The following is a 21277-nucleotide window of genomic DNA, read 5'->3' as shown; positions in this document are numbered from 1 at the left end:
CTTTTTGGGGTTTTTTTTCCTCAATTGCCTGGTTATCAGTTTTAAACCTGTTGCTCTTTCTTGTTTTTTTGGAGATGTTGTTTTCAGTCAATCACTCAATCAAATTTCATTTGTATAGCACATTTCAGCAGCGAGGCATTTCAAAGTGCTTTACATCATATCAAACACAGAGACACAATGCAACATAGAATCAACAATCAAAACACGGCATTAAGTCAAGTTCCATCAATAAATTTGTAATTGATTACGTTTCAAATACAATCCCAAACAGGTGGGTTTTTAGTCGAGATTTAAAGGAAGTCAGAGTTTCAGCTGTTTACAGTTTTCTGGAAGTTTGTTCCAAATTTGTGGTGCATAGATGCTGAATGCTGCTTCTCCTCATTTGGTTCTGGTTCTGGGGATGCAGAGCAGACCAGAACCAGAAGACCTGAGAGGTCTGGAAGGTTGATACAACAGCAGATCTTTAATGTATTGTGGTGCTAAACCATTCAGTGATTTATAAACTAACAACAGTATTTTAAAGTCTATTCTTTGAGCTATAGGGAGCCAGTGTAGGGACTTTAAAACTGGTGTTATGTGCTCTATCTTCCTGGTTTTAGTGAGAACACGAGCAGCAGCATTCTGGATCAGCTGCAGCTGTTTGATTGATTTGTTGGACAGACCTGTGAAGACGCCGTTACAATAATCAATACGACTGAAGATAAACGCATGGATGAGTTTCTCTAGATCTGGCTGAGACATTAGTCCTTTAATCCTGGAAACGTTCTTCATCGCTAAAAGCTTTAAGTATAATTTTTTTGTACCTGATTGATAAATTTGTGATTCATCAACCAGGCTTTTACCGGCCAGTACCCATTTCCAGTTGACTTTTATGTGTGATCCACCATTTTGTTTTGCTCCTTTCATAATTTCCACCCAGCTTTGTATCTAAACTTTGTCATTTAGTCTCTTCGTGCTTTCAATTAGGACCTGTAAACAAACCATCCATGTTTGTTTTTATATGTTACATGTTGGTTTTCTTTACCAACACGTGTTTTTATGAATGATAAAGATATTTTATCATACAATATAATCAAATATAATGTGTAATTTAATCGCATGGTAATCTCTAAAAAAATTGTATTACTCTATAATTCTGTTGTGATCCCCATTTTGACCAGTTAACAAGATAAATTATAAATCAGAACATCTCCATTAAACTAAAATGTGGCAAAATGAAAAAAAGGCTGCAAGGTCCTTGACAGAGAGAGTTTGGACTTTGGGACATGCTTAATATATGATTGGTTTATCGCCTTTACTGATATGTGCAGTTTTCTTCAACTTACATTTAGATACGCGTTGCTGGTAGCAGAACATTGCCGAATAATCTTTAGGAAAAAAGTACAAAAAGAAAAAGGAAAAATTATAGTTTCTATACAGCATGCATAGAATCTATTAGTGTCCAAGTCTTTTTTCACATCAATCCAATTCATAACAAAACCTTTCAAAGTCTGATCTAAATGTGGCTGAGTACTGTTCAGTTCAATCAAATTACAACCCAATTCTATTGATAAAAAGTCTGACTAAAGAATAATGTGGTAATGTGACTTGATTAGTAGAATAAAATGTTATAAATAGTCACCGTGTTGGCACACAACATGAGTGTTACTCTCCTATTAGGGCTATTTATGGGGATTATTTAGCAGACCATGCTCAAACATTTTCTCTCTTTCTCTTGTTCTCTCAATCGCTCACACACACTCATCCGCACACACACCCACAAGATACCAGCTGTTGCCTCATGAAAGCCTCTGGGTTTATTGGGTCTATCTGCTACCTTTATGGCCGAGCCACATCTCTCCAACCGTCTTTATTCCCTTGCCTCTCTTTCAGACATGGACCTTGTTTCTTGACATCCTCAGTAGCTTCCTGTCCCCCTTATCTCCCTCTTTAGGTCTTTTTTCCTCTTCCCTGACTTCAAACACACACACCAAACAAATAGTACTCTGCTGCGATCGTGGTTTTGCCTGTAAAACGTGAATGTTGCTCCAAGCGGTTGGTCCCTGCAGGGCCCTGCGCGTCTCGGGGGCCGGTCGGTCGGGCCCGAGTTGTAACCTGGATACAGCTGCAAACCAGAGGAGCCATTAACAGTGCCAGGAGGCCCCTAGCTCCCAGTGAGAGCTCATTACTGTTTCTGTGCAGTCACACTCCTCCTATGAAACGCAGCAGTGTGTCTGTTGAAACTAGCCAGGACACTGAGCCTCAGGGAAACTATTACGCCTTGATTTGATGAGAGAGAGAAGAGAGAGAGAGAGAGAGAGTGGGAGAAGAGAAAGAACCGGGAGAGGGAAGGTTCGTCAAAACAGGAAAAACGAATACCAAGAATGATATTAATCATTAAACACATCCAGCTTTCCATGAACTGTACTGTGAGAGTGTGAGTTTCTGTGTTTATTGGATGTGATTTGCTCTTTGTTCGATGTGTTGGTGTGTGTGTTGTGTGTTGCTCTCTGAGGCCCAGTTCAGCTGTCTGGTCTACTGTGCAGATGGCTGAGTTGGGGCCTGGTGAATGAGATACCCTCTTTTTCCTCTTCTGTATCTTAATAGGTCATCCTCTCCTTTCCTTTTCTTCCCTTTTCTTTTCTTTCCCTTTCTTTTCCTTCCCTCTCTTGTTCCTTTCATTTCCTCGATACCTATTCCTGCTAAGTTTCATTTACCAGCTACATCCCTGGCTGCCTCCTCTCTTTCATCACTGCATCTGCTGAGGGCCATCTTGGGCAGAAGAGAGTTTTGCACCACTCTATTTTCCTCTCTCCTCTCCCTCCTTCTTTATGCGCCTCTCAGGCCTCAGTGTGGCAGCTCTACGCCGTGGCTTTGGAATGAAATGTCTCTTAACTGAGCCATGTGCCCCGGAGCTACGGTAATTGCAGGTGAAATTCAGCTTCCTCTTTAAAATGCCATCTCTCATTTCCAGTTACCGGCCCCCCTCCATATCTTTCCCTCCCCCCCACTTCTTGCTCCTGCTCTTCTCTCCCTCTGGCTGTCTTTCACAGGCGTGTGAATCCCTCAGCCCCTGTCGCGTCTCTCTGCCCCAACAGACACTCCCACAATGCACAGCGCCGATGGTTGCACAGTGATATCAGCCATGCAGAGGGAAGGGAGGGCCGCTGCCTAGACACACTCAATATGTGTGTTTGTGTTTGTGTTTGAGCGTCAGAGTGCAAGATCAGTATGTGTATGTGAAACAAAACAAAAAAAAAGAAACTGAAAGTGTGTGTTTGCTTGGGAGCGAGAGAGAATGAACATACACATCTGTGGGTGTCTTGCTGTGTGTGTGTGTGTGTGTGTGTGCAGGGGGAAAGTAGTGTGTTCTGTTATGTGTGTTTAAGTTTTTGTGCGTGTGTGTGTGTGTGTATAGCGTCAGCAAGGCATGAGCTGTGTAGAGGTGACATCAAGGTGAACACGGCGTGCAGAACGCTCTGTCGACTCGGGAGGCAGCAAATGGCTCTGTGGCAGATGGAGTCTTTGTCAGGAAAGAAAAATGGCAGCTCAAGAGCGTCAGAGCCTCCCCCCCCCAATCCAACACATGTACACACACACAAGTACACACACAATTAATCTTTACGTATGTAAATTGATTTCTATATATCTATAAATGGATAGATCAATCAATAGGAAAATATCTGTTTTACACTTTATCTTTCATTTTTAGACACAACACATACTTAAACACTCTCATATGTACAGTTATATTCACATAGGCAAGTTTCACCTACTGATGTTGACATGCATACATCTACATCCCCCCCACCCCCCCTTCGCACCTCCTGCCCGCCTCCCCCCTGGCTCCTCAGTGAGCTGGGCCAGCGGGCGGTGACCTTCCCCAGCTTGGAGGGTTCCCTGGCTGTTTGATCAATTATCCCTCTCCCATTGTTTACCAGGAAGCAGGAGCAGAGAGAGGAGAGGAGAGAAGGCTCAAAATGGCCACTGTCAGGTGGAGGGATCCATTTCCCTGCCAGCGTGGGGGTGGGGGTTAGGGAGGGAGTGAGGGAGGTAGAGAGGGAGAGCGAGAAAGACCAAAGCCGTGAAGTGTGCTTAGAGAGAAGGGAGGAGCATGAATTCCCTGGCAGTTGAGGATGATGTGACATTATACTACAGGTACGGCTTTGACAGCAGTTACCATTTGTAATGCTGACATCATCTGGTTAAAAGGCGTCTGCAAGATCTCCAAAGTTTGAACATCCAACCATCAATTATCAATGTATAAATCTGTAAAGAGCATGTTTTCCTTCTACTTGGTGCACAAACTGGCACGGGGAAATGTAATGTCATGTCTATATAATAATGCGTGCACACGCATGTATGCATAATACCACATTACCGCAGGTACACGTCCTATTTTTAGTGTGTAGGTGTGTGTGTGTGTGTGTGGTGGGGGGGCGTACTCTAAAGGTCAGGTGGCAGAGAGAAAAAAAGGAGTGGGAACAAATGATGCACTAAGCGAATGACACTCTGAGGTCCTGCTTTAATATGTATGTATCGCAGGTTGATGGCTGATTTCATTAGCGCCTCTCATTGTTATGCATAGTTTGTCCTCCTGCAGCAAAATGAATATTGTATTCACACGCGTGCACACGCTCGCTCTCTTATACACATTCGCATGACAACAACTGCAATTTTTCAGGGAATACTGTACGTCTGATTTCTTGCGGAGGACTTGAAGAAAAAGGGTGATGTTTCCACAGGCTGTTATCTGTGTCGGCTATAATTAAAACAATTTACAGAGCTGTCATTTTCACTGAGGTTTCAGCAGAGCTGTGGACAATTGCTGTCAGGTAGTTGTGTGATTATTTTGAGGTCCTCGTTGATAGCGGGGAGAATTATTTTCAAAGCCGCAAGGAGAGGCTATCTTTGTTTAAATGACTTAAGCAGAACAAGTTGTTTTATGTCTGAAGGCTGAGATTACATTCCTCCAGTTTGCCTAAAGATGTGTGTGAATATTATGTTGGACGCCATCCGTTCATTTGTGTTTTTGGTACACGTCCTTGCGCATAGTAAACGCATAGGGCGAGCATATGAAGACTCCTGACCACCCCTTCCTAATCCTCTAAGATGACTGCGTTTCAGCTGGAATTCCAGTCCTTAGTGAGGCATGAGCAAATGTTGAGTATGAGATATTAATAGCTATTGTGGGCGGAAAAGGAAAAAAAAAAACCCTTCTGCCTTTTTCCATATGTTTTGCAAGGAAACAGTCCAGATGGATTATCTCTTGGTCTGGAGCTTTCTGTTGCTTCAACCAGCCCAAATCCAAGTGGTGTCAGACTTTGCCAGGAACACGGGCGCGCACACGCACACACACGTACACGCATGCATACACCCATGTGCTCACTCTCCTCCCGTCTGAAGTACAACAAGCTATTACTGATTAACATGTCTAAACTCAGCCAGTTCAAAAAGCCACTCTTAACTCTCTTATTTTTTTTCCCTCTTGCTGTTGCAAGAAAAACGGATGACGTGACAGTCTTTCTTCCTAGCATACCTCACGTTCCTCGCAGGCGCACAGATATGTTTGTCGCCTTCCTATTTGTTGCCTGAGAAACCATGCTGGCTTGTCTTCTCACATTTCACACTTGGCTTCATCCCCTTAACCCCTAATGCTCAGCCTGGATGGGCTGCGTGACCTCTTGAGTCATGGATGTTAGACTCTTTGGCATCACAAGGGCCGGAGTTGGGCTCTATTTTGCCCAGTGATTGTAAACACGAACAGGAGCAGACTTTCTTGGATTAAAGATAAAGAGAAAATCTGTTGACACTCTTGGCAAACGCTTTGTCCCGTTTGTTCTCACAGATTTCACTCATATTTGTTGTTTGCTTTGGATTTGAATCTCTTTGCAATCTTAATTTCATAGCACTTGTTAGCTGCATGGTCGTCTTGTGTTTTAAGATCAAGCATTTGGATACAGACGTTCACACTTGGCTTTTTACGCAGAAAGGAAAGGCAAATCGCCCACACTTGCATTGTTTTTTTTTTTTTACCTTTTTTTTTTCTGCACACATACACACAAGCTTCAGGAATACACAGAGGAGCGTTATGTGGTGTGACAGGACGGCACATATTTGGAGTTTCACAGCGGGCTAGCATTCCAGGACAGCGAGAGAGAGATAATGTCAGCGCGCTGCTGGTTAACTCACTGTTTTATCCCGTTTCTGGGCCACAAACCATGAAGGGTGTCGGTTTGTGACACGCACAGCAACCCATATGCACCCACACCACGGGCCACTTTGCCTCTCCGAGCCAGCTGGGTGACAACAGCTTAAAAGAAGAAAAGAAAAATAGCAGTGACATACGACGCTCACGGACATGGATTCCTGCTTAGACAAAAGAGGTGCTCTTGTGCGAGTTTCCTCTTCTGTGAAACATAGTTTCTGGAACCAGGAAGTGTGCCACACTGACTGACAGGATGTAGGATGTTGTCATATTGGTGTTTAAATTATGCTAGCAGAGGTCGCAGTTTCCTAAAATAGTTTTTTGTTTTTTACTGAGTGTATCACTGTGCAAAACATCCACTTCTGGGAAAGGCTTCATGAGAGTCTTGATTCTTAATACCCCAGTGATGCTATATTTAAATAAAGGAATTATGAAATCCACAAAGTCAGCGGTGTAAAAAAGAGCTTCCTCTCTTGCTAAAAAAACAAAACAAAAAAACAACACAAAAAACCCACCCACACCGACTTCAGCCTTGTTGTGACTTGTTTGTCAGTCGTTGGCGGATTTAGGCTCATTCCAAAAAAACCCCCCCAAAAAACAATTGCACTTAAACACCCTCGGCTCCAAAGGATACAAGCTGGTTACCCATCAGCACAGCGGTGCAAAAAAAAAAAAAAAAAAGTGAAGCCTGTGAGACAAAATAGAAAATACTCCCTCTTTCTGGATGCACGTCAGGTGCTTGCATGCTATTGTTGCTTTCATCATCGTTGTGTGTTGTCGTGTGCAGCTGTTTGCTCTCCAGATAGTTTACTGTGTAGTGAGTTAGTGGAGTTACGACAGTGCACAGTTTCTTTCCACTCTGAGCGTCTCTCTGATTTATTCTTAACATCTGTCTTTGGCAGGTGTGTGAAACCAAAAGGTTCTCTCTCTGAGCTTGGGATGTAGCTATCACTAGTGACTGTTTGTTTCTGGTGTATGTGCACGCATTTGTGCCAAAAAAAAAAAAAAAAAAAAATAGAAGAAAACAACACAGAGGGTCCTCCTCTCCACCCACTCTTCGGGATGAGTCACTTTTGAGCCCTGTGTAATCCAAGCCTGTGTTTCATGTGTGTGAACAGACAGGACCCTGAGCAATGGTCTTGGTCCTGGCTCCCTCTGGGGCAGTGAGTGGGTGAGACAGAGCCATCAACATCAGTCCTAGGCAGCTTTGGTTTCAGCTTCACCAACGAAAAAAAAAATAAAAAAATCAGCTTGTCCTGACATAGACAGAGATACACGAACAAAACACAAGCAGAACCAGAGCTATTATTCATTCCTCTCTTGAGCTCCCCCTGAAATAATATCAGGTAACAAACTAGGGGTTGTTGGCGTGTGTTATTAGAAAGGCTTGAATCTGTAGGAGGGGACTCAGGAAGTGTGACACGCAGTTGAACACAGTTAGTATCGGTGTGTGTATTTAATAGACTGATGTGTAAATCCAACGGTGAAAGTGTCAGTAATGTCAAAGCCAGCTTTGGCGCAGTCAACAAAGGTTCAAATATTTGGACTTTTTATGTGAAATCGCTCAGGAAAAAGTGTGGTGGAAATAGAGCCATGTCACAGGGAAAAAAAGGTTGTTCCATTTTTGTGGATATTCTGCACAGTTTTTCAAAGCTCTCCGCTGCGAGTGTGACAAACTCCTTTAAAGGCACATCTGGGCTTTTAAAATGGTCTTGTAGGTTTGGCCCCTCAGGGGAGAAAAACTGTCCTGGATAGAGCAGCAGAGAGGCGATACTTAAAAAAAAATGGTGGAGTGAAGCCGTTACACATTAACATGCTCATTCATGAGATTTCATCCTTTTGGTGGAGGACTAAAACTATGATAAGATTATTTTTCCTCTTCCTGTAAAATATTTGGCATCAATTTAGATTTTTAATTTTTTTGCTTTTAAGTGAATATGAAATATTACATCTGGTCCCTGCCTCCAGACTGCACTGACTTAATCATATAATCTTACCCCATTCCATTTTGTGCAATACCTTAGAATTTACACCTATTTTAGTTTGCATATCATTTTTGTATTAATACCAATTATTAATTTAAAAAGTACAGTTTTTAAAGCTGTAAATTTAAAAAATTTACAGTTTACAGAAGTCATATAAATTTTGCCTGCTGGGGAGTTTGCTTCTCCAACCAGACATAAGTGTGCTTTAAAACTTTGTGAGTGTTGTGTTGTCATTTTTTAAATTCTTGACCGATAGAGATGGTTACATCTCTATCTCTTATTTAAACAATGTGACAACATTGGGCACATTTGTTCATAACAACAGGTGACTTTTTTGGAAAAACTGGTCTGTAAAAATACGCAATTAAATGCGGTTAAAAATACATTTAATAAAAGAAGTGACTCCCCACCACTCCTGCAATCAAGAAATAACAGTTTATGTCAGTCAACAAATAATTAACAGTAAGTCACATTTTCAACAAAAGAACTGAAGCTTTGCTTGTTTGATGGTTGCAAAAGCCAGATTACAGGTAAATAAACTCTCCACTTTACAATGAACCTGTTAAATGGATTCAGTGGCAGACCAAATTAGATTTTTTTTTTTCATTTTCTTATTTATTTATAAGACTATAATAAATTTATAACCTGCCAAAAAACATTTGCAACTAAAGTTTTAATGTTTCTAAAACTTAAATTTTCATTCATTCATTCATTCATTCATTCATGGGTTCTTTCACTGATTCATTCATTCGTTCACTTGTTCAACAGTTAGCCTTTTGGGAAGCTACAATATGCTGCATAACAGCAGCAAATTTCCTTCACTGGCATGTGAATTTAAAGTATCCATCAGAAACACATGACTTGGTTGATGCAATTTGAGGCATGTTTAGAGTGCTGATGCTTAGTCTTGTTTTGGAATCTTTCTGCAAGTTTGTTTCACATTGTTACCTTACAAATTCAGACAAAGCTACTTTTATGCTGTGTTTATACAACACTTGCATGCTTTGATTGGAGCAAACATCATCACAAGGCTTCCACGTCACTGAAGTCAGTAAATGTCCCAAGGGGTTTGATTAAACACAATCCAATGGCGGAATAGCCTTTAAAATCAAGTCAGATGTTTTATTGTGAAATTTAGGGGAAAAAAAATATTATAATATATAAATATATGTAGTTCTGTTTTTGTATTTATGAGTTAATGTATGTAGGTTTTATTCATGATTATACCTGGTTTTATAATTTCCAGTTTGCTGTATGTGATTGCTGTGTAAGGCCTCTCAAGTGTATAACAGGTTGTTGTAAATATGTTAGCAAAACTAGCACAACTCAAACACATATGTATTATTACTGGCATAATCTTTCCATCTGTATGCCATGTTTTAGATTGAAACACTTTAAACGTAAAATTGTATTTATCCCTTTGGGTCTTCTGAAGAAAATATAAATTACAAGACCTACAAATGCTATCCTTTAGTTAAACATTCCACAGCATATCAGCCCCAAATCATTTCTCAAATGCCTTGTCTGGATTCCTATTACAATACTGCCTTGACATCAATCATGGCGCAATGACTATAGCTGTGAATATAGATTACGTTTCATATCTCTGTTACAAAAACAGTCTTTATCTGAATGCTAGATGAGGCCAAAATGATACTGTTTTCATATTCAAACAAAACAAATCATCATTGATTGATTTGTCAGTTACCTTTATAACGAGTAATGTACATCTCAGTATTGACTTTATTCAAACCTTATAGTTCACTCCATAGACTAACATGTAAAAGCTCAATGACCTTTGTAAGATAAACAGATTAAGTCAGCCTCGTGGGCACTGTAAGCTTGTTGCAGAGAAAACAGGAAGAAAACTGTCCAGCATGGTGATAAGGTTTTTTTTTTTGTCTTTGTTTTTGTTTTTTTAAATTGATAAGAATTTATGTATTTATTTTCTGCAGAAGTTCAGAGTGAGGTGAATACCAGACTTTATTTGACAGGAGTGATTTGCTGCATACGAATGTAGAACAATAACATTCACTTTCCACAAGCTTAGTTGGACTCATACGCATACAGCTTTTTTTTTTTACTTTCACTAAATGTAGTGATGCAGTTTTGGTTGCTGTGTTTATGTTTGCATGTTTGTCTGTGCCTATGTGTGTGTGGGCGTGTGCGTACGTGTGTGTGGTTTTTTTTATTTATTTTTTATTTTATTTTTTTTACATAAGTACAAAGATATCCTAAGGGGGTTTTTCCCCCCCCTTTTACTCATTACAAATGCTAATGTCACATTAATAAAATCGGCTTAGTTTAAGGTTTATAGCGTAGCCTACACTGAGAGATTTGGCCCTGACACTTCCCACATATTTCAAGTCGAGTCACATTTTTTTCCTGTGGGCATACTATTCTGAGTTACTTTAAAAATGCACTGGCCCTAAGTGAAGCTTCAGAGGGAAAGTTTAAGCCACGGTTGCCAAGGTTTGTCAGTGTTGTGAACTCTTGGGCCACATGCTCTCAGCTTATGAAAGGCAAGTGTTAACTTAGGCAGGGCAGTAATGGCTTCAACGCAGGTCTGCCTAATGTAAACATTGCGTTAATGTGCTAGCAGCGGTTTGTGGAGCCACTAGCTGTTAATCATTGCTCAACAGAGAGCTTGTCGGGCTCAACAATAATATACCGGAGAGTTAATCAAAACTATAGATTCCCTGTTTATGCCGACGACATATTTGCCAGCTGGATTTCTAATCATTCGACCTTTCTGCTGAGCACGTAGTGTAATATCAGCAGCCATGATTCTGAGGGTCAAATAAAAATGTGAGTAGACGACTGCTTTCAGGTGTCCTTCTCTAAATGCAGCTTTATAATGGACTAATTTGTTCTATAATATTGGTGTGCATTACTTGTCAAAAACTTGTTAAAAGCAACTATTTAATCTAGTGCATTATCATTTGTGTCCTTTTAATAATCAGTTTAAAACTTTTCTGTCTGTTGGTTATGACATGAGGCACTTTTCAACATTTTTTTTCACCGCTGTTTTCACTTCCTGCCTCAGTTTTATATAATTTTCTTTCAAATAAAAAAAGGGTCTAAACGGAATAAGAAGGCAAGATTGGGATTTCTAATTAAAAGCCAGTGTTGTAAAATTGATTAGATTATGCTAATGAATGGAGATAATATCTTAAAAGCAGCGTGAGGAAAAGAGATAGAGGGAGTGGAAAGGAGTGACAGTCCAGCCGCCATTACAAGCTGCTGATTTCTGCAGAGTGCTTCATAAAATGTCAGAGCGCTTCTCCCTGAGCAAGACACTGAAAAATGGCAGCGCTGTGATGTGCTGGCACCTCACCTGCTGCACTGTGTGTGTATTTGGGTATGTGTGTGTGTCTCTCTCGCTCTTTCTCTGGTGGTGTGTGTGTGTGTGTGTGTGTGTGTAGCGAGAAACTGTGACTGTGTGTTTATCTGCAAAAGCGTGTCCTTGCCCATGTGTGTGTTTTCACATCTGTGCGTGTACGTGTGTGCGTGCGGATGCACGTGTGTGTCCACGCTGGCCTCCCTCCCATGTTGCAGTGAAGCAGAACAGAGTGGCTGACTGCCTGCTGCTTTGCCTCCATCTCTGTCAATACAACGCCATTCTCTCCCAGTCGGTCATTTTCACATGTTTAACATTAGGCGACGCTCCCGTGTGAGCGGAGGAACACGGTTGACAGACATGTTGGGTTTAATGCAGTTAGCATCAAAGTTTATGCTCCCAGATTTTCTTTTTTTCCTCTGAAACTACTCTGTATCTTTTAAGAGCTTCGTCTGATCTCTGTACTCAGAAAAACAAATGTGAGCAAATTTTCTCACCACTGTCTCTCGCGTTACACGCATGTTCAACTTCAATGAGCATTTGCCTGTTTGTGTGGAAGAAGCGAGGTTCCTTTTTTTTTTTAATAAAGTCGTTATTTGCAGATGTTATTAGCGTGGATTTCAGCAAAAAGCTTTAGATAATTGGCAGCAGGAAAGAGGGAAAGACGAAAAACTGGGTAGGGAAAAGGTGTCAAGGTGACAGAGGTGTGGAAGAAAAAGCGAGAGGTGCGAGGAGCCTTTTCATTTAATAATGGTAATAGCTAACTGAGCTGCTAACTGTGCAGCGAGGGTGGAGACCCCCACCTCTTTCCCCAGTCATACTATCAGCCATCAAAATTTAGCATTTAGTGCGTGTTTAATAATGCTCCGGAGAACAAATGCGGCTCTGCATAAATTACAGACAGTGCTATATTTCAGCAGCTGATTATATGTTGTGTTATGAAAATTGTGAAAATGGATATTGGAATAATTTCTTTTAAATGAATCACAGCTTATTGATATCTCTGCGGAAAGGGTTGTCATTTTATTGCTCTTTTAATGCAACAGTTTGTTCTGGTGACTTTTGAATTATTCAGCTGGTGTGAAGTCTTAGTCACCCGAGGTTACTTGTTGTCAGCAGAGTGGCCACTCCTTTATTCCTGTCTATCTGCCTGAAAATGAAATCTGTGTCAAAGTGAGCCTTTTGATGAGAATACTGAACTGTTATCCAAGTTTCTTAGACAAAAAAAAAAGCTAGTTTTTACAAAAAGACGGACAAGTATATCTTTGGTAAAATCATTGCTGTCTAAAAAGAATTTTCTGTCTGAAGCCACTTTCTTTCAGACTTGTAATTTGGATAGCTGTGGCCCAGCAGGAGGAGGAATTTTCTGCCAATCTGGAGGTTGTGAGTTTGATTTTCCCCACCTCATCTCAATTGCTCCAAGGCACTTCATCCCAAATTGCTTGCTGATCGCTGTATGAATTTATGAGTCCTGTCAGTGCGGCTGAGTGAAAGGGACTTCTATGTAAAAGTGCTTTGAGTGGTCAGTATGGCTAGAAAAGCACTACATAGGCTCAGTCCATTTACTCGTTTTAAGATAATTTAATGACAACTGAATGACAAAAGGAGAAGACCTGGATAGCAATCTGCTTCTTTGAGTGCTGATAAGGTCCTAACGTATTTGTGAACTATGGCAAAGTCCTGATTTCCTCTGGTAATGCACTCATTAGAAGGGCTTCAATGATATGTTCAGTGTCTCCAAAGGATCTTACAAATGTAGAAGATTAAACATAGAAAATACTAAGAGTTTTATGGAAAAGCTCAAAATTAGTTTTATTTGTAAAAATGAATTTATTGAACCCACTTCTAGTTACTTATTCAGATTATTCTTAACTAGTTGTAATCAAGAAACCAGACATTGTCTGACACTGCAGTGATAGGTTAACCTGGAATGAATTACTTCCTCAAAATAAATTATGAGTAAGTATTTTAATATTCAATCTAGTTTCTTTTTAGTGTGTAAATTGTGAGACAGTTATTTTTAAGCATATGCACTGACTGATGACACTTTTTAAATTTTGTTGTTCTTGTGACAATGACAATAAAGATCTATCTATCTATCTATCTATCTATCTATCTATCTATCTATCTATCTATCTATCTATCTATCTATCTATCTATCTATCTATCTATCTATCTATCTATCTATCTATCTATCTATCTATCTATCTATCTATCTATCTATCTATCTATCTATCTATCTATCTATCTATCTATCTATCTAGTAAAATTGTTTAGTTCATTAGGTGAAATTTGGGCCATCCGCAGTTTTATGCAGCGGTATGAAGCTGCATTCCTCGAGGACCAGAGTCCTGCAACTTTTAGACGTCTCTCTGCTTCAGCACACCTGGCTCCAATATTAGCTCATTAGCTGAGCCTTTAGAGCTTGACTGCATTCTAGTGAGACAGTGAAGCTATTTAATTCAAGTGTAGAGGACAAGAGACACATCTAAAAGTTGCAAGACTCTGGTTCTCAAAGAATGCAGTTTGAAGGTATCATCAAGGTAGCCCAGTGAGGTCGTCAAAATTATTTTGTTGTATTATTCTTAAATTTAAGTATAATTTATGTATATTTGAGACACTTTTCTTTGCTTACATTTTTTACATTTATTTATTGAAGTTTCCCATTTCTGACTTTGATCAACATTGTTCTTGGAAGGAGTATAAAGTGCACAAATTATTTTTGTAAACTTTGCTTAAATTCAGATTTTGACTAGAAACAAACATCCAGCTGTAAGTAACATCCTTATTAATGCATGACAGCCTGTGTCCCTAAGCAAGTCTAATTTGGTATGGAGGTTTTTTGTAACCTCTGAAGTGGTGTATGTTTTAAAAGACAGAAAAAGTTTCTTTCCAGTTAATTTTCTAAACACAAACAAACAGGAAAAAAATAGCACTGGCATGCCGATCACTGGTCAAGGCAAAACCAAAAAAAATGTTTAAGTTTTGATCACAAAATATATTAAAATTCCACAATCACTGGTGATTAAAACCACCTCTCTTATCATGCTTGTAAAACGAGGCCCAGTCAATTTTACAAGCATGTTAGGAGAATTTTCTTTGTATCTCGAAATGGTAGCTGATGCAGACACATAGTTCTTCATTACCAAGCATGACACAGCAGTCTTTTTTTGTTTGGTATAAATTTTCACAATCAAAAGAAATTCAGGGTACTTTTACTAAAACAAACTCAATACTTTGATTTTTAAGTAACATCACATTTCTTCAAAAAGTTCTAAATAAATTTTAGAACTGTTTCTCTTGTAAAATATATGCACATGCCATCTATTTTATCTATATATACACAAATTGCTGATGTCATATGTTTTACTAACTGTATAGGAAGTGTAACTCTGTGAATGTGTTAGTAGCATCTTCTTGTTTTGTTCCTCTCTCTCATCACTTCTATTGCTGCTAGGCTTGCAAAAGCTAGTAGAAGCAATATCACATCAGCTTTCTAACTAGTACTCAGAGAAAGTTTTTGCTTTGCGCTTCTTATCAAAGTCCTGCCACGTTTACTCTCTTACAAGTGAATTTGCTGAGAAATAGCACATAGACAGAAGGGGCTCGATAAATTCCTCCAGCAAGGTTCTGCTGTTCTCTCACTGTCAGTATGTTTTGCTCTTTGACATGCATGTCATTTGCATTATAAATATCTGGATTATATCCATTCTTTTGCTTTTCGTACACTTTACTTTCTCCCCCCACCCCCTCTATATTCTTCAATAACAGATGGTAATTACAGTTATTCAGTTTCGTATCCTTTCATGTATGTCTTGCTTTTATTTAAAGTTGCAAAATGAGTGAGATTTCCTCACAAATTTTAACCCACAACAAAGCACCAGGGTTTATTACATCAATTTTATGTAATTATATGTGACAGTGTTGATACCGATGCGTATGCTGATCACTCGGAAAGCTGGGCCTGATATTTAGTGAAGATATGTTCTTTGTCTTCCCTTTTGTGTTTGGTTTTTTGTTGTTTTAATGACAAATTACACACAAAACTGTGAAGCTAAATGAATATTAACACTTGTTCTTATCTAATTACATAGTTTCTCAATTGTCCCCACAAAGAACAGTATTAATAGCACCAATTGGCATACAACTGTCTGCCACTACTGGTCTTTTTCTTTTAAAAAAAAACATGCGCATGCTTATGCACTCATCTGTTTACCTTGAAATGGAATGAAATCCTACCGATTCATCAATCTGTCTACCAAATAGTGGCAAGTGTAGTTCCGAACATTGTAGTTTGTTCCGTCATGTCATGTAAGGTTACATTTTGAGGCGAAAGTATGTTGTATTCAGATCTGGAATCCAAGTACAGTCTTTAAAACAAGGCTGCACCCTCTGTTGTCATGGAGAATCAGATTGACAATGAATTACAGAAAGTGAAGCTCTGTCAAATGTAAAGTTTAAAGTCTAGAAATGATAACAACTGACTGTGCATGTTTTTGTTGAACATCTCTAACCCACAAGCGCAATATTCTCTGAAATGTGTGTGTGTGTGTGTGTGCGTGTGTGTGTGTTTCCAAACTGCTTGAGAGTCATTACAGATTCTTATAGACACAGTGTGGCCAATGACAAACAGATCTGGTTCAGTATGAGGAAAAAAAAATGTAATGAGTGGTGAGACAGACAGACGAGTGTGAGTGGCTAGCAGAGGGAGAAGGGCAGATTCATCAGGGATGATTGCCTGATGCACACTTCTGGTTTTTTGATGTGAAGACCCTGCTACGTTACCATGGGGAGAATAATTAGCTTTGGCTGGATGCAGATGCGAATGAGCGGAAGAGATGAGAATTTTATTATTTAGCTTATTTTATGATACTTAGAATGGTGGGTATAGGTGCACTTGCGCACCCCCCCCCCCACACACACACACACCCGCTCACACACAGATTTTCTTTCCTAAACACATGCACACACAAACACACACAACGAGTCTTACAACCACCTCTTTCTCTTCTATTTATGGCCAGGAAATGGGAGTAGTGCTGTGTCTGGTTGAGCTGAGTAACACTATTCTGTCACACATAGGCTTGACATCAAACACAAGTGACAAGCCTATCCTATTCCCCTCCACCGAGTCATCACCATGTCCCAAAATCACATTATTGTCACTGGGAACCCAGCGGAGACGGATGGTGAGTAGGGCTTCTGATTCCAGCCTCTGGCATCTACAGTATGCTTGAAGAGGCAAATAAAGCCATTTGGCAAGGGATGATTTCTTGTCAGTTCAAAAATATACAGAATGTATGTGGCACGCCTTCTCCTTTTTACATTCCCATCTAAAGCCTCTTATGACTATATAGTTGCACGTGTGATGGGAAAACTGAGCATGGAAAGTCTTTTATTGCTAACGCCACGCTGAACCATATCATTACCTTTTCACCATGGCGCTCAGTAAGCAGGAGCTGTACCCTGGTAAGCTCCAGTGTAACATGGAAACAGAAAAGCCAGCAGTGGTGTGACTGTAATAAGACCTGTGGCCAGCACAACTGCCAAGGCTAGCTGAGGCAGGGTGAGAAATGGTGCCCATCCCCTACATGCCTTGCTCTGCCATCTGTCACTGGGCAGGAGCGATGCCGTGGGAGGAGTCTGAGTCACTCTAGTTGTTGTCACCTAGATGGGCCACCGGGGCTTGCTGCCTCTTTGTACCCTTTTCATCCATTGGCACAATTCTCTGACTTCACAAGCACTCTTAGAAATCCTGTTTAAATGGGTTTTAAAAAAAATAATAATAATACAGAAAGAGAGAAATATATTCTGAAACAACTGGACCACAATTAACTGCTAAAAACAGATTTTGTTCCATAAGATCATATAGTTTGTGTTTATCTGTCATAATGTTACCAGGAGTGTAATGCAAACAAATCATGGTTTATTACAGTGATGTTTGTTAGGATAAGTTCCATCTACAGTTAAGCTCTGAACGATTTAGGTTTAACGTAATCTTTGAGTTTTACCAACATGTTTCTTCTGATTAGAAGTCATATTAATGTCTTGGAGCGGTCCACCCAGAGTCTTCACTTGATTGCGAATTTATGGAGGGAAATAAAGACGAGGGTGATAGCAATGAGTACCTGCAACCTCAAAGACTTGGAGAACATCACAAAAGTTAAATAATCAAAGTACCAGTAGAAATGCGCAAAAAGTCTGGTCAGCAATAATAAGAAGGGTTTCAAAGCTTTTAACTCTGAGAGGTATAACTAGGTTTTGACATGCCACTTATGCTACAGTGGAAATAAAACAGAGAAAGCATTGTTGTTTTACAAAAATAAAAGTCCTTTTACACTATTGTCATGTTCTGTCGGAAACAATCTTCTTAGTTGAATAAAAATAACTTAGAATCTGTTAGGTGTGTCATAAAAGTTGAGTTCGACTCTCTTGAGCGCTGCAGTTTTAGGCTGAAATATTAAGTTCTATGATCATTCTAAAAGCCTTCAGCACTTTTAAATTGTTTGTGAGGCAGCATTAAGGGGACTCAGCTGTTAAACTGAGTATAACATCTAACTGTTGGCTAGATCTCTAACTATCTAGCAAATAGATGGATACAGACGAATTTTAACTATATGCTGTGAAAGTTAACATCTGCAACAGTGCTTCTGGTTAGCATTAAACTAAATGACCGTGTCACTGTTTTGAAGGAATCTGAACGGCAGCTGTAAACCCCAGTTTGAAAATCTAACAAGCCCAGGCTAATTAAAACTCAACCTTGATAATCCTACGCTGAACAGAGATTCGGTAAACCACCCTGAAGTTCATAATGAAGTTATTCACTTGTGTAAACACAAAAAGGCGCTAACAAAAGTCATGCAAAATATGTTCTTGTAAAAGTTTGGATTAAATCACATCTGTACAACACAGTTTGCAATAAACCTAAACTACTGCTATTGTTTTATGACCTAGATGCATTCTCACTTCCCTTAGATGCAGCTGCTTTGCCCTCAGCAGTAGAGTCTCCCTAGTTGTTAGCGTTACAGTGAAGTAACCTTTTTGATAATGAGTAAGCTTTAATTTTAGAGAAGTGTTTGTTTTAGTAAGGTTATGACTGTATGTGCAAAATAGAATTAGAGCCAAGAGATTGATGGATTTGAGGATCACTTTTAACCGCCATTACAATAAATACCACAAAACACCATGATAAAATTTTAAGTCCCCATCTCATCTCATTGGTTCTTAACTTTTAGATGTTCTCTGAGTTGACATTTGACACTGGACAAAGTCTGTTACTGCTACGACAAGCGGTTATGTCATTTCTTGGCTTATGGTGCCTTTACATTAAGGTTGGCTTGAGGAAAAAGCACTGTAATGCAAGCAAGATGAGCTGAAATATTACGAATTTATTTCTGGCTAACATCTGCATCCATATGATAAAGATGTGCTTGCAGAGTGTGGATAAAAGAACAGATTTAACTACAGTGTGTCCCTGAACTACAACTATAAAAGAAAAAAAAAAGCAAAGAAATGCAGATTCAGAATGATGTGGGAATCATTTTAGCAGCACTTGTACTGCAGAAAGTAATTCTGTTCATGTGTACGTTATGCCTTCTGAGAGGGAATGATCCATAAAAAATATTGATTGATAAGAAAAGGACTGACTTGATATCACACTGACGAATTACCGTCTCTTCTCAGCATCAGTTTTATCGTTCTTGCGTTTTTGGAAATGGAAGCACCGGAAAAAGATGAACAAACATCACTGTGACTCTTAAATGCAGCTGCTGATTACTCACTCCACTGCTTTTTTTTTTTTGTTGCCAGTAACCCTCAACGTGACACACTTGGACTGTTGACTTGCTGTTTTCCCTGTTAGCTGTTCAGTGCAGGACACACTTGAAGTGGGGTCTGAGCTCGGCACAGTCGGGGATCACAATAAAAGGCAGGAAGTAAGTGATCTAAAGGAGACGGTGAATGTTGCAGTAGCAGCGATCATATAGTCTTTGTCGTCTGTGGCGAGGAAGGGGGGAACAAGAAAGAGAGAGAGAGCTGGGAGCCACCGTGTGTCTTTGAATGAGGTCAGGGCATCATGGGGAATAATGCATTTCCCTTCTCTTGCGCCAGGCGTTCCTTCCATTACGGCTGGAGAAGAGACATTGTGTCCACACTCTGATTACCACTGATCCATGCTGATGACTCTGTTGGCGGATTATCTCTGTTAGTATCAGCCATCTGTTACTGTGTGTACGTACGTGGGTGTGTGTGCGTGTGTGTTGGTGTGTGTTGATGTGTAAGGAGAAAAGGGGCAGGATTGAGACACACAGGAGGTTTTATAGTTTGGGGCTGTGACACACATGCAGACAGACCCTTTCGCAAGCACACGTATTGTTTTGTGTAATCAAGCAACGTTATATGCCTGATCTGAAGCATCTCCACCAGCACTAAATGCACATGCACTATCTCTCTTTATGCTGTTGTGCCCTCCTTTTTAGATGCGACTGACAAGTGAAGGCTCCTATATGAAGGCCACATGCAATCATAAAAGCGCAGAGCTGTTTATAGCAACACTATCTCCTGAAGGGGCCGCTGCATCCAGCCACTATTAGGTGCACACGTTGACAGCTGGGCTGCTGTGTTGTATTTGTGGACGTGACTGGGAATCCAGCGCCAGAACACATCTTATAAATCATAGTTCAGCCATTAGCATAAATTCTGCCTCTCCTTGCATCTGCGAGGACCTGCTGTTTCTGGCTGCAGCGCGCCGCGTTGATTGGTCGGTGTTCAAGTCAGATTGATTTAGCCGTTCACGGAGATTATACTGCGCGCCTTATTCCGCCACTGTTGTGTGCCGTTAATTACCTATAAAATCAAGCTAATTCCGATGCTAAATCCATTTTAATTTCTTATAATTAAGTCAGGATTGGATCCTTAAATACCTTGGCGCTCCATTATTCTTGCAATCATTGTTGTGGCTGTGCGTTTGGTGGTACATTGCTGAGCTCAATCTTATTATTGTTATTAGATTTAATTGCTCTAAGTGATCAGTTTGTAGTTGTCAGAGGAAGATGGACTTGCCTCCTAGTCGTTTTTTTTCCCCCTGCTGTCCTTTCCCTCTCTATCTCTCATCCCAGAAAGAGGCCCTTTGAGAGATGGTAAGAGATGAGAGAAGATGAGGGGGAGGGTAGCTCTGCTTTACACCTCTGCAAAGGAGGGATTGCTTTTTTGTTGTTTGTTAGGGGGGAAATCAATTCTGCTCACATCATCACGTTTTGACAAGGCGAGGCATTAAGTGCAGATATTGAGGAACGACAGGAATGGTTTACAGCCAGCGCTTTATCTTCTCTGCTCTTTTTCTTTACTTTTGCCCTTCCTTCCACAACAAAATCAGAGTGCATTGTCTTGCCTATTCTCTTTCTTTCTCCGTTTCTTGGTCTTTTTTTGTGTGTGTCCTTCTCCCTGAAAAGGTGGGGAATGATCCGCTTCACTTACCAGCTGACACCACATAAGCTTGCTCGTCCTCGGAGACGCGAGCCTTTTGTTTTCGTGTGCATTATGATAATTACGAAGGGCCACAGCTCCTCTTTTATTTTCATCACGCTCTTAATGATACTTGCATTTGTCATCTGGAGCATCCGCAGAAACGGGGGGGAAAAAAAAAAAAGGAAAAAAGATTTCTCGGAAGGATCTTGTTTCTTTTTTCCCCCTTGTTTTTCTTTTTCACCCTAACCTGACATTTAAAGGGTGACGGCAAGAGCAAAAGAGCATAAAGTGTGACAGCCA

The 21277-nt window shown here is 40.1% G+C and overlaps 1 protein-coding gene across 10 annotated transcripts in view; it reads left to right on the top strand.

The window, feature by feature from the left end:
- Positions 1–21277, top strand: part of baz2ba (bromodomain adjacent to zinc finger domain, 2Ba) — a 75347-nt gene that overhangs the window by 18954 nt on the left and 35116 nt on the right. For 8 of the 10 annotated variants that reach the window (XM_044143694.1, XM_044143680.1, XM_044143690.1 and 5 more), the window contains exon 1: positions 13967–14044. The exons of 1 other annotated variant lie outside the window; for it this stretch is intronic. In XM_044143694.1, coding sequence (XP_043999629.1) covers positions 14032–14044 — 13 coding nt within the window. In that variant the 5' untranslated portion in view covers positions 13967–14031. Of the gene's footprint in view, positions 1–13966; positions 14056–21277 lie in introns of those variants that run through there. One more of the 10 variants, XM_044143646.1, reaches the window with a different exon arrangement.

The sequence above is a fragment of the Gambusia affinis genome, linkage group LG02, assembly GCF_019740435.1.
Source record: "Gambusia affinis linkage group LG02, SWU_Gaff_1.0, whole genome shotgun sequence".
In the NCBI taxonomy this organism is placed as follows: Eukaryota; Metazoa; Chordata; class Actinopteri; order Cyprinodontiformes; family Poeciliidae; genus Gambusia; species Gambusia affinis.
This window is presented reverse-complemented; position numbering and strand designations above follow the sequence as displayed.